The 13,612-nt window shown below is 37.7% G+C and overlaps 1 protein-coding gene across 2 annotated transcripts in view; it reads right to left on the bottom strand.

Annotated features, from left to right (window-relative positions):
• PTPRO (protein tyrosine phosphatase receptor type O) overlaps positions 1 to 13,612 on the bottom strand; it is a 222,172-nt gene that overhangs the window by 40,638 nt on the left and 167,922 nt on the right. For both annotated transcript variants that reach the window (XM_008515607.2, XM_008515605.2), the window contains exons 13-15: positions 4,911 to 5,050; positions 2,390 to 2,522; positions 364 to 484 (exon numbers count right to left, since the gene is read on the bottom strand). In XM_008515607.2, the coding sequence (XP_008513829.2) occupies positions 364 to 484; positions 2,390 to 2,522; positions 4,911 to 5,050 (394 nt within the window). The remainder of the gene's footprint in view (positions 1 to 363; positions 485 to 2,389; positions 2,523 to 4,910; positions 5,051 to 13,612) is intronic.

Raw genomic sequence — 13,612 nt, 5'->3', positions numbered from 1 at the left:
ACACGTATTAACTCCTTTCATTCATCATACTGTGCGGGCGTAGATCTTTACTCCAAAATATGTTTGAGCGGATCCAAATATAACGAATGGACCCCTCTGTGTGGGCTACTTAAAATGACAAGATTGATAGTAAGAGGTCTGGCTTTGTGTAAGCAAACAATCCTTTGCTTTACCATTTTGATAGTAATGTTTTCTAAAATAATATGGAAAAGTCTACTTAGAAAACACACAAAATAGAAATAGGCACTGAAAACTGAAATCAAATTTACCACTGTACAATTTAGGTCTGCAAAAGCATATATGTATGATTAATAAAAAGAATTTTAAAGGCTGTAGGTAAAATAGTAACCAATCCTAACTTACCTAGCCATCTGCAGATGCTTTTTCCTGAGAATAATGAGGGTGACAAGCAGCAGTCCAATTAGTAGTGTGCTAAGGATGGCCAGCACTGAGATGACCACCACATTGGGATTCATCTCTGTAACTGAAAAGATAAGCCAGACATTTTCATTACAGCTTCCATTACATGGAAACTAACAGAACCATTCATTGTTTTTCATCTCAAGAGCAATGAACTTATGATGATGACAACAACAGCAACAAGAATGTTCCTCCAAGCCAGCAATGGTCTCTTCCTGGTCAACTATAACTTAGCAAAATTGATTGATAAATGGTGTTCAGCTGCCTGGAAGAATTGAGTCCATCTCAAAGGCCTACATTCAGGATGTTCTTATGAAGGGAAACTGACATGTGAAGACTGTGCGATCATTCAAAATCATTTGAAAACAAAAAATCTGGAAGTATTATCATTGCTTAACATTTTCAAAAGCTTATGGAGTGGAAGGTTCTTATTTTATGCCCGTGACTCTAAAGTCAGAAAGCACAACTGTATATTTCGCTCACAACTAATAATGTATATGAAAAAGGCATTAGCAAGCGACCATCTGCTGCTCCACTTAACACCTCGCTAGAAGCAGGCATTCTGATGATCTGTAACCATATGTTGAGGGGTTTTCCATCTGCGCAACTCAAGAGACTAAACCAATTAATAAGTTGTAGGACCCTTAAGAACAGGGGTCTTGTCCCTTGCATATACTTTATATAATGATCAGTCTACGATGGCACTCATGCATTGCCTAGTTTATCACACTACATGAAAAAGCAGGATATCAAAGGCAGGAATATATGTTCAATGTATAAAACACTTAAAAGTGGACCAGAAGAGAATGATACCATCCTCTGCGTTGATCATAAAATCACAGAATTGGCCAGTATATACAATCCCTAATGCTTCGCATATTGTCACTTTCTGTTTGGGCCAGCCTGGTTCCAGTTCATGGGCAGAGTACTTGCACAGAAAGAACCCTGAACTCCCAGTCATCAGAGCTTGTTCAAGTTCACTTGACTATTAACCGCCTTTTGGGCAATCTATTTTATCTGTCTCTCTTGGCCTCATTTTCCTCATTTGCAACTAAGTTTAATGACATCACCTATTTCACTGGGGTGCTGTAGAGATGACAAGGAATAATGAACATTAAATTGTACTTAGAAAAGGGTAGAAGGATGTAGAAGTGAGAGACCATTAAAATATTTTCCAGGACCATTTTTGTCCTCTCTTCTGAAAACACAAAAATTATAAACAGAAAGCCAAAAGAAAAAAGTCCACTCTAGTCAACATTGAATATGGCCGCTAAATATATGATGAGTGTTGCAGAAATGAAAATGAACTCAGTAAAGAGATAATGTGATGGGAAACGTGGTTTTATTACAGGAGGCTTCATAGAGGGCCTCAGATTGCAGAACCAGACTCTAACAAACAGGGGAGGAAAACATACAACTCATAAAAAAGAATAAGGAAACAACATTATTCTAGATCTTTCATTAATTTCTAATTTCCCCATGTATGCTTCCTGCTTGATTGAAAGTTTCCTGCTTTGACCTGGTAATTTAGGTTTGCCATGATTTGATCAGTGACAGCTAAGAGCCAAAACAGATGAACTCAAGTTGATTAGGGCTCTGTGGCTACTCCTGAAGAGGATGATGAGGTTGATGATAACAACTAGCACTTAGACAGCATGTACTAGGGCTTTCTGTACATTATTTCTAACCCTCAAAACAACTCAGCAAGGTACACATTATTATTCCAGTTTTAAAGATGAAAAAACAAAGGTTCAGAGATGGTAAATGTCTTTCCCTAAGTCATATAGCTAGTAAGTGCAATTTGGGATTAAAAGTAAGGGCTCCCTGACCCTAAAGCTTGGAAATTTTCAATGGAACATGGATTCCATTAAGAGAATAGAGATAGTGTATATTTAAAAAGAAAACATTAGGAAAATCTGGAAAGACATAATTTCCAAAGACGCCAGATTCCACTAACGCATGTAATTACCCATCGTTGAGACGGCTATGAATGTAGGAACACTGGGGCTGTCGTGGCTAAAGCTGGTGACACTACAGTTGTAGGCAGTGGCAGGAAGGAGGCTGGAGATGGTCACAACATGAGAAGAAACAGAAATCGGTTCCTGGAGATGCAGAAAGTAAGATAAATGTTATGCCACCTTTATCTGTTTTGTTGTTTAAATTATTTTTCATAGGTGAGTAGGTAATATAAGGACAGAGTAAAAAACTTAAAAGATGAAAAAAAGATAGCAGTGAAAAATGTTTCCTTGCGTGTCTATTCTCTATCTGCTCGATACTCTTCCATGGAAGCAGCCATTGTTGTCAGGTATTTTTTTCCTGTATTTTATTGATGTATAAACATATTAGATATAATTTAAAAAATCTAAGTGACAACATAGTTTACACACTGTTGTGCTTATTTTTTACCTTAGTTATCAGTATAATTTGATGCTCCTTCCATATCAGCATAGATAAAGCTGTTTTATTCTTTTTAAGGGATGCATAGACATCCATCGAAAGGACGTGCTTTATTCATCTAGTCCGCTATTGATGAATGTTTAACTCGTCTCTGATTTTTTGCCATTACAAACAATGCTACAGTGAACATAATTTCACAAATATGGCAACATATGTATATGTACACACACTCAATATATGTATGTGTGTAGGTATATATATATATACACACACACACATTCATATACAACACCTGTGTGTGTATTGATGTACGTATATGTGTGAACATACATACACATATATATATATATGCATATACACTCATATTCCTAGTAGTTGAATTGCTGGGTCAAAAGTTGCATATTTTTAATTTTGAAAGCTATTGAGAAATTGTCCTCCATAGACATTTTCCAAGTGACCCACCTACCATCAATGTGTGACAATGCCTGTTTCCCTACGCTCCTTCCAACACAGTATGTTTGCAAATTCTTTGACCTTTCCTATCTTATTAGCAGAAACAGTACCTCCCTGTAGTTTTACTTTGCATTTCTTTCACCAGGTCGATCATCTTTTCATATGTTTAAGATCCTTTTGTGCTTATTTTCCATGAAATATTTGTTTCGGGCTGTTGGTCTTTATCTTTTTTATTTGTAGTAGTTCTTTGTATATTAAGGACACTATCCCCTTTGTCTACATTCTCAGTTTTTAAATAGCATCTACCAAAGGCATAGCAACTTTGTGTTCTCAAAAATATTTAATATTAACCTATTCTTGAGTAGAACAAGTTGTTAATTTGGTGAGCCAATGGCCAGACTAGTGACAAGTACTACTGTACAATATGAAAAGATGAGTCAGCACCACCCTCTTTTTCAAAACAAGAAACACTCCTACCTAAAAATATGAGAGCCATAGGCACTTATTTCCCACTGCCATCTCTTTCACTCTCCTATTAAAAAATGAAGCTAAGGAAAGACTTTTGCTAACAGGATTCAGTTGCAGTAAGTAGCTGCCCAACCATTTCTTTCTTAAAGGAAGACATCACTGTAGTTGCAGAGAAGAAAATCCACTACCAAAGCAGTTATTTTCAAAAAGGATTCTTAGAATAGAAAAAAGATTCAGTTGTTCAGTACAGATCAAAAAGAGACGTTTGTAGAAGGGATTTTCAAAGGGGAAGAGGAATCAAAGCAAATTATCTTAATGCTCAGTATGAAAAGATTCCTACTCCCAGAAATCCTTTTTTCTTCTCAATCTCATGGATTGCATTATTTAAAAAGCATCAATTATTAATGTTCATGGTATTGCTCTCTACATTGCATTTTGTAACATTTCTCAAAATTTTCCCTTTTCCTTCCATGTCTGACTGTAAAATATTTTTTTCTGGTGGCTTTCTTACCTCCAGAACTACTGGTTCATCTCTCGCAGTATTCTTCATATCTGCTATTTGTGATTCTAAAGCTTTAACAATCACCTCTCTCGACCTTCATTTTCCCAAACAAAACTGTCCTCTTTACTAACTAGACATAGAGCCTTCTTTTAAATTCTCTTAGTAGTATGGACCTCTCTTGTGGCACTTATGTTTTACTTCATTTATTTTTACACTAATACAATATCCACAATTTGTGAAAAAATTCTTTGAAGGCAAATATTGACTCTACCATTTGTGTCCCATACATTGCCTTTCACATAACTGGCAATCAGTTCATCTTTGTTAAATTATATTTTATATGGCCGTGTTTCCATCTCTTCGATCAATTTAAAGGCCAGTAGGAAAAATGAACCACTGTAGTTCTTTACTATGACCCAGAGTGGCTAAGGATTAGGGACAAAAGACAAATATGAAGATGAAAAGAAACGTTGCCATTTGGCAAGTTGGTTCTTATTACATATTTGGGGCTTGTTCTAAGCTTACTGTTAATTTCTATCATTGAAACACAAAAGCACAAATGAACAGTTTTAATTTTCTATAATTCAAACAAATAGAAGATTTTCATTTTGCTGAGATAATTAGCCTTATCAAAATTAACTCAGAAAAGGAAAATCAAGACTTACAGTACCTGCAGTTTTGTTTCCTGAGTAGAGCCGACTTGTTGACAGAAAACTTTGAAGAAATCAGCTACTCCCTCTTCCACCCACAGCAAAGTCACTGAAGTTTGGGTTTTGTTCACTGCAAAGAGTGATTTTGGAGGAGCGGGTTCTGAGCAAAGAAAAAGTTTTTAAAATTTAATTTAATTTAACATCTTCTTTCTCCTTTCACTAATCAGCAGGATAAAATAGGCAAGAAGTCCAAACAGAGATAGTTAAAAGCATCATAAAGATTTTACATTGCTTTTGAAATATGTCCTTTCACAAAGTCAGTCATCTAACTTGGAAGGCGAAATATTTTGCCTTTTTTCTCCCTTCCACTTTATACTTCTCTTTTTGGAACACTTCTGTTTTTTACTTCAGCTTTATTATAGATATAATCTATTAATAGTTTTTGTGTTATCTGCACTGGAGTTAGCATTACCCTGATAATATGGAATTTTCTGACTGAGAAGCAAAATCTGTACTTAAAATACTGAGAAAAATGAAAGTGGCATGCTCCCAGATTCCGTCTGGTACTCAGCCAACAACCTGTCTTCCTGTCTCTGGAGACTCTTTGGAATAATTTAGTCCAAGGAATAGATTCTTGAAAATTTAGTCAAAATTAAGAAGGGTAAGCTAAATAGATAATATGATTTTGTAAGAAAAGGATTGAGGGGCTGGCCCGGTGGCACAGTGGTTAAGTTCGTGTGCTCTGCTTCCGTGGCTCAAGGTTTTCAGTTTCGGATCCTGGGTGCAGACCTACACTCATCAAGCCATGCTGCGGTGGCATCCCACATACAAAAAGTAGAGGAAGATTGGCACAGATTTTAGCTAGCTCAGAGACAATCTTCCTCAAGCAAGAAGAGGAAGATTGGCAACAGATGTTAGCTCAGGGCCAATCTTCCTCACCAAAAACAAAAAAAAGAAAGAAAGAAAGAAAGAAAGAAAGAAAGAAAGAAAGAAAGAAAGAAAAGAAAGAAAGAAAGAAAGAAAAGACAAGGATTGATGGAAGGAGACTGGATGGTTAATAAAATGTTAGAGGACTGATTTTCTTTGTCTTATTCTTTTAGGCATTTAATCTTGATCAATAAATGAATCCATTAGTCAAGTAAGCCATGCTGCCTGTGCCCCATCATACTCATTTCCAGTAATTGAGTTCATTCGACTTGTTGGCTTGAGACCAAACCCCTGCCTGGTCCCCAGTTCTAGGAAGTGGTCTGTTGTGTTGTTCCCCTATTTCTGAGTCTATCCTGGTCCCCTCCCTCTGCCCTTGTATTTTGAGTGTTGCTTTTCCCTCCAGTTCCTCCAGGATGCAAAGAGCTATGCCTGAACCTAAGTTCTTGAGCCAAGGTCCCTGTTACCTGCTGTCAGATATCCTTGACATTGCTTGTTTGGACATATCATATCTTGCAGTTTCACATGACAGCATACTATGTCCACCTGCATGTCTCTGTCGGACAACTACCCACACTGTTTGCTTGTTATTTGGATTTCTTTTTATTTGCCCCACCCTCCCAAGTCTGTTCTCCAGCTCCTGGCTTTTAACAGTACTTGAAAAAGCTCTGGAGGCCATTTCACTCCCTTGACAGGTATATGTCTTTGTGTGGGAAGGCTTAGACCTTCTTTCTAGAATATCATCATCATGGACCTGTCCAGAACCAAGAAGAATGTCATAATCATTCTTGACATGATTTACCGCAGGTGATCTAAATTTGTGTCCAATGAAAAAAGAAGCATTTTTCTTTCCAGAGGTAACTTGACAAGGTTAGGCAGAAGAGCTGAAGGAGGAAAGAGATGAGCTAGTCTTGGGCAAGCATAACTCACAATAGATATCAGGACCCCTTTCCCATTTGCAATGAATTGTCCACTCCTCTAGACATTGTATTGTCTCACTTCCTCTCTGAGGAAGACTCTTGATGAAACATAGGGGTCCTCTTTCATTTCCCACATCCTACATAATTGTCACTAACAGGATTATGAGCCAGAGAATGAGTCTTCCAGTGATTCTGACTTGTGTAGAGCTTGGATCTTTGGAAGAAGGTATGAGGTTGTCTGGGGTAGACATGGATGATTTGTTAGGCTGAGCCTGGGCTATTTCCCTTTTAAAAACACACACGACAGAATTGCTCCTCAGAGAGTCTCCTGGACTATGATTTGAATCCCTAGGATATCTGTATTTTTCCTCTCAGTGGGTAGATAAAAATAAGTTTAACTATCCAGTATGAACATTGCCCAAATCCTAATCTCCATATCTGACTCTTTACACACGTATTTCCGATCACCTACCATCTGTGCTACCTCAAATATCTCACTAGTACTTCACACTCCATATGGTCAAAACGGAACCTGGAGTCCTTGCCTTCTCGCAAGTCAATTCTACTTTCCAACTACTCTTGATGCTCTCATGAGCACCACCATTCTTTCAATGTCTAGGCTGACAATTTTGAGATTCTCCTCTTGCTTCTCCATCCAAGATAACATATCTTTAAAGAATTCTTGTCATCTCTTCCTTTAATTTATTCTTCTTATTAAATTGCATGTCCAGGCTTTTGTCACCACACTCATTGATCATTACAACAGTCTCTTACTCCTTCTCGCCTCTAATTGGTTCTCTCTTCATTTTGTCAATGAGGGCTTAAATCATCTTAAAACACCACTTTGCTCATATTAGAGCCTATCTGTGCAATGATCTATGATGATCAATGTCTATAATGTCAAATACAAATACGCCAAGTTTTAAAGATCTTACATTGGCCACATGCTACCCATCTAGCTTCACCACCCTCCTTGCTGCAAGGACATGCTGCCCCTGTTAAAGCTGTCTTCTCGCTGACCATAATACAAGCAGTACTCTTTCTCCACTCACCTATTTCTCCTCAGTGTACTCTTTCTTCTACTCTGATCATCCTAATGTCAAGAAAAGTCTTATCTTCTCCTTGAAACCTTATCTGATGACTCTGTCTTTTGATGGTCTATCCCTTCTCTGGCCATCTATTGCCCTTAACAATTTCCTATTTGTTCTATGTGAGTGAAGTCCTGACTCTATTAGATCCTACTAGTTTCTTAAGAATGGGGGCTATATGTTATACTTCATTTTGTCTTCACCTTGAACTAGCCACCTGTAAGTACTCAACAAGTCTGATCTATTGACCGATTCAAAACATAAGTCAAGATTCATTAACCTGAGGTGTTAAGAGTTAAGCATCAGGAAATGCCATACACACTGGGATTGAACTTTTATGTTCTCTGCCTTTTTGTCATGATCATGTTGGTAAAATCATCATATTTTGGTGGCAGAGTCAAAGACTGTCATTAATCATAAGTGTTCTCAGTAGTCTAAGGAATATGACTTGGATACTGGAGTGGGGAAGGTTTTTTTGGTCTGGCTGAAAATGTAGATCTAGGTGATAAATAGATCCTCAGGAAAATCTCCAAAGGGTCTGGTACCTCTAACAGCCATGTAACAAATTTTTCTTTTCAGGTGTTATATTGGGGCAATAGATTATTCCGAGGTGACTGTACCATTATCACTACATCCTTTTCTGAAAGACACGTGCCTATCTGCTCTGTAGGTCAATGCATAACATATACAAATCACCTGCTTGAAGACTGTTTAGGAACTTTGTGATAGATATATTTCCCTAGATATGCTAGGGAGAAATTTTACTCTGCTATTTCAAAGGAAACAAAGTTATTATAATATTTCATAAGTGCAGATATAATTGGATTGAGAGAGACTTATAATTAAATTTACCTACTCAAGACAACAGCTGCCCCATGGAATGTATTAAAGTGTTTGAACTGTATTGCCCAAAACAGTAGCCACTAGCCACAGGTAGCTACTGAGCACTTGAAATGCGGCTGGTCTAAACTGAGAGGTGGTGCAAGAGTAAAATACAGACTGGATATTGAAGACTTAGCATGAAAAAAAAATAAAAATATCCCATTAATAATTCTTTGTATTGATTACATGTTAGAATTATACTATTTTGGATATATTCGGTTAAATAAAGTATTTTAAACTTGATTTCACCTATTTCTTCTGACTATTTTGAAAGGTGGATGTTAGAAAATTTAAAATTACATATGTGGCTCTCATTACATTCCAATTGTACAGTAGTGGGTTAGAACATTTCAGAGCAGGAGTCTGGAAATTCTTGGCAGAAGTTGGTTGGAGAGGCCCCGATTTTGCTGTCTACCTCCTCTCATGAGAAGGTGAAGTCAGCTCAGCTCCACAGCCTAGGATGGCTTAGACGATTTGTGTTTCCATCCTCAAGAACAGGACTAAAAGTGGGTAATGGTTGAATATTGTTTAGGCAATTTCATATGAGCGAGAACATGACCACACGCAAAAGCCTTTTGATTGGTCTCTGTCTTTGTTGTGGCCTGAACTGTTTTCCTCCAAATTCATATGTTGAAGTCCTAACCCCCAGTACCTAAAATATGTGACTATACTTGGAGATGGGGCCTTTCAAGAGGTGATTAAGTTAAAATGAGGCCATAGATTGGGCCCTAATCCACTCTGACTGGTGTCCTTATAAGAAGAGGAAATTGGGGAAACAGAGACATCAAGGATGAACAGCCACAGAGAAAAGACCAATAGAGGACACAGCTGGAAGCTGGCCGTCTGTAGGCCGAGGGGAGAGGCCTCAGGAGAAAGCAAATCTTCTGACACCTTGCTCTTGGACTTTTGGCCTCCAGAACTGTGAGATAATAAATTTCTGTTGATTAAGCCACCCAATCTGTGATATTTTGTTATGGCAGCCCTGGAAACTAATCGTCTCTTACTATTCAAAATATCGAATACAGTCTAGCTCATAAAGGGGAGGGATACGAAGACCTCAAGAATGTTATGAAAAGTAAATGAGCTTTAAGACAATGTACACAAAAAACACTTTGCAGTGTAAAGAGCCATGTAGATCTTAGTCATAGAACATCTTCTGCTTATTATTTCTATCCCTCTAAATGACATTTTAAATCTTAACTTCTTCAAAATTCCCCTGCTCTATAATGTCAGGTTTCCTTTTGTTTAAAATAATTTCAGAGGCCATGATATTTGATGTAAGAACTTACGGGTATGGGGAAAGGAGGTGAACATACTGTTTTTACAAAATGAAGTGTAGATACAGGGATGTTTGCTTTTAAATACTCTAAGCGCTTTCTAATATTGCTGGCGTTATAATCAACTATTTGGCTCTCTTGCTTTCCTTCTCCTCTTTCCCTTTCAATGCCTCTTCTATTTGAGTTGGGAATTCAACCTAATTTTATAAGGAAATCAAATACCATGCGCAGAACATGCGCAGACTGGAAAGCTGTAAGGCTATCCCTACTATTTAATTTAGATTGGATTATGAGAGGCTCAAGCTGTTGCCCAGGATCTCCCGGGAGTGAAGGTGACCTTGGGTGAAGTATGAGCTAGTGTCTGATTCTCATTCTCTGCTCTGGCAGCAAATCTCTTCCTTTCCTCGGGAATTCCAAAGGGAGTCAGGTGTAATATTCAGCCTTGGAGCAGAACAGAATGTATTTACTGTCCAAAATCCATCTTTCTCTGACAGTTATTACATTGTTTCTTGCTTTAATGTGACCCATTAGTTTATCTGGCAATAGAATGATGTTAATGAGGTCAAGATTATATCCATAAGGGCCAGCTAGTTTCATTCTGTTTATATTTTATACCTCTAAACTTGGTGTCATTTTACAAATGGGTGACATTTGTGATAAGGGAAATTCAATAGAAAAAACATGGCAAAAAATTATCAACATAGCAAAATCCATTTCAATCCTCAGCCTCACTGACAGCAATTTGCTAGTATCCTCTTCATGTACAAAAGCTGGTCTTTAACATCTATATCATAGTAAGTCTTTTAAATCTATTTTTATTTTCCTCAATTCAGGCAGTTCTACCTTAAGCAGTATAAGCCATATAACATATTCAATTCAGCTAAAGAAAACATCTGTGACTTAAACAGTGTAAGCTGCATAAATTATGTTCAACGTGGCCAAAAACAACATCTGTAAAAGAAAGTATATTTGAAAGGAAAAAAACGAGGTAGAGAAATTATTCAGGGTGAGTTAAGATGGATATGCAACAAAATTAAGAAGAGGAAAATGTATACTAAACAACAAAAGTCTTTGTTAGACCCAAAGTTTGTTAAACCTATTCTCTTATTGACTTAGGGAGATTATTTTTGTAGATACAGGTAATAAGCAATTGGAGCATTTAAAAATAACATTGGGAAATAGAAAAAATATTCAGACAAGTAGTTAGCATTAATTAAAACTAGATCTTTTTCTTATCCAAAACATAAAATTTTCTCAGGAATTAGAAATATTCATCATTTCCATTCCATTTTAAATAATTTCTTTACGGCTTGATGACAGCAAGTGTAAGACCCTCTTCTGTGAATCACTGGATGTGTTTGTGGTTTTACTAGCTCAAGTAACTAAAGATAAGGAGAACTTTTTTAGAGAAAGCTCTTATTTAACTTTACTTAGTTTCAAAACAAAACATCTGACTTCCTCCTTCTTTGGTTCCAGGAATATGTGTTTTTACTTGCATTTTTATTTAGTTAGAAGTTATATATTGTGCAATTCTTCGAAAAAGATCACTACTCTTATTGTATCCTTACTCTGTTGTCCTTACTCTGAACTCAGGGATGAACCAAATTCTAAACGGGAAAGAACATTAAAGATCATTAAATCCAGACCCTCATTTTATAGATGAAGTAATTGAAATTTAGAAGGCCTGAGTCACTTTCCTTAGATAACACAATTTGGCTGTGAGAGCAAGAACCGGGATCCTAGTGAAGGGTCTTTCCTACAGCTGTTTCTTCCCTAAAAGTGTGGGTGTTTTGCATTTATTCCCATATAACGGGGGATGATGAGGCCTCCTGAAAAGTTCCTTTGCTCAGAAGAGCAACTTTTCCAGGGCACTTGCTTGTGTATTTAAATCAGTGCCAGACACCACAGTCACTGCCCTATGTGTCCATCAACCAGATTCTTCTAACATATTCAAGAGAAACCTACAAAACATGCAAATCACTTTATTGCAAGCAGAAGGAATGTTTTTAAGGAAGTGCTAAAGTGGTGTGGCATGGATGCGAGCAGCTGGCAAATTGCATTGAAACTCAGAAGACCACAGTGAGAAACAGGAGAGACGTACAGTGGGGAGAGGTATCAGTTGTCTCAGGACTGGGAAGGGAGCCATGGATCAGTAACATGCCCGGCAGCCTAATCCAAAAAACTAATGCTTGCATGGGGCTGCTGGTCATGTAGGACTCTACAAGAGGAGAAGCACAGCAATTAGGATCCTCTGCAAACCTAAAGAACATGCATGTGTTTATAAGAAGTCAGTAGAAGAAGCCTTCCACAGTTCTCATCATCACTCCCACTCTACTCACCTACTCCATCAATGTCCATATACTCTGCTGTTTGCTATCTTACTACAGATTCACCCAGTCCAAGACCACTCCCTCCACTGGCACCCTGGCTCCCATCTCCTCTGGCCCATTCAATGACATACTCTAACAAGTCTCACCTCTAAGTATCCTGCCTCATCAATTTTCCCTGCTCTGTTGAATCAGCCCATGGACAAGCTGTTTCCACCACTTAAAAGGAAAAAGAAAGAAAAGGAAAAACAAAAGAAAAACCAACCAAACACATAAGAACTCTTGGAATCTTTTATCTTCAGCTTCTGCTCGTTTTCTCCTCTCTTTATAATCACATTCTTCAAAAAGTTTGTTATTCCATCCGTCTTCAGATGTTCTCCTTTCATTCTCTCTTGAACTCCTTTTAATTGTATACCTTCCTCACCACAACCTAAATGCCTCCTCCCCAAATCACCAATGACTTCTGAGTTGCTAAGATCAGCAGTCAGTTCTTCTTCCTCATCTTACTTGACTTATCAGTGGGCTTGACAAGGTGACCACTGTCTACTCATTCAAGCACTTTATTTGCTTGGCTCTTAGGACATCACACTTTTCTGTGCTTCTTCCTACTTCATTGGCCACTCCTTCTCAGGCTCTTTGGCTGGTTCCTCCTCACCACTTCCACTTTTTAAAGTTGAAATGCTCCAGAGCTTAGTGCTTGGATAGAATTCTTTTTTCTTTATTCATTCCCTGATCACCTCATCAAGTCTGCTTCCTAACTACCCTCAAATTTATGTTTCCGGTCCTGGAGTCTCCCTGGAAATCAAGCTCGTTTATCTAGCTGCCTACTCAGTCTGTTCTTTCATGTTTAATAGGTGCCTTCAAAGGATGACACATTCAAACCTATACTTCTGATCTTCCCCCGCAAGTCAATAAATAGCACCTGTGTTCTTTCGATTGCTTAGGCCCCAGATCTTGGTATCTCCCAAGACTCCTTTCTTTCATTCATAGACAATATCTAAATCCATCAGCGATTCTCTCAGCTCCATTCTACATTCAAATTTATTTTGAATCTGATCACTTTTTATCACCATGATGGCTACCACTTTGATCCAAGCAAGTATAATCTCTTATCTGGATAGACAGGATAGCCTCCTAACTTTAACGCAACCACATAATTTATCACAAGTGTCTAAACTGGAACGCTTTGGGGAAGAAAAGGATTACTAAAGGATTGCTAGCTTTAACTGATGTATGGTGTAAAATGGTGTCTAAGGCAACTGGGATGTATGGTCATCTTATCTAACTGGTTGTCTGCTTTTACC

Source organism: Equus przewalskii, chromosome 5 (genome assembly GCF_037783145.1).
Source record: "Equus przewalskii isolate Varuska chromosome 5, EquPr2, whole genome shotgun sequence".
NCBI classification, from domain to species: Eukaryota; Metazoa; Chordata; class Mammalia; order Perissodactyla; family Equidae; genus Equus; species Equus przewalskii.
Note: the sequence above shows the minus strand (reverse complement) of the source record. Positions and strands in the feature narration are given on the sequence as shown.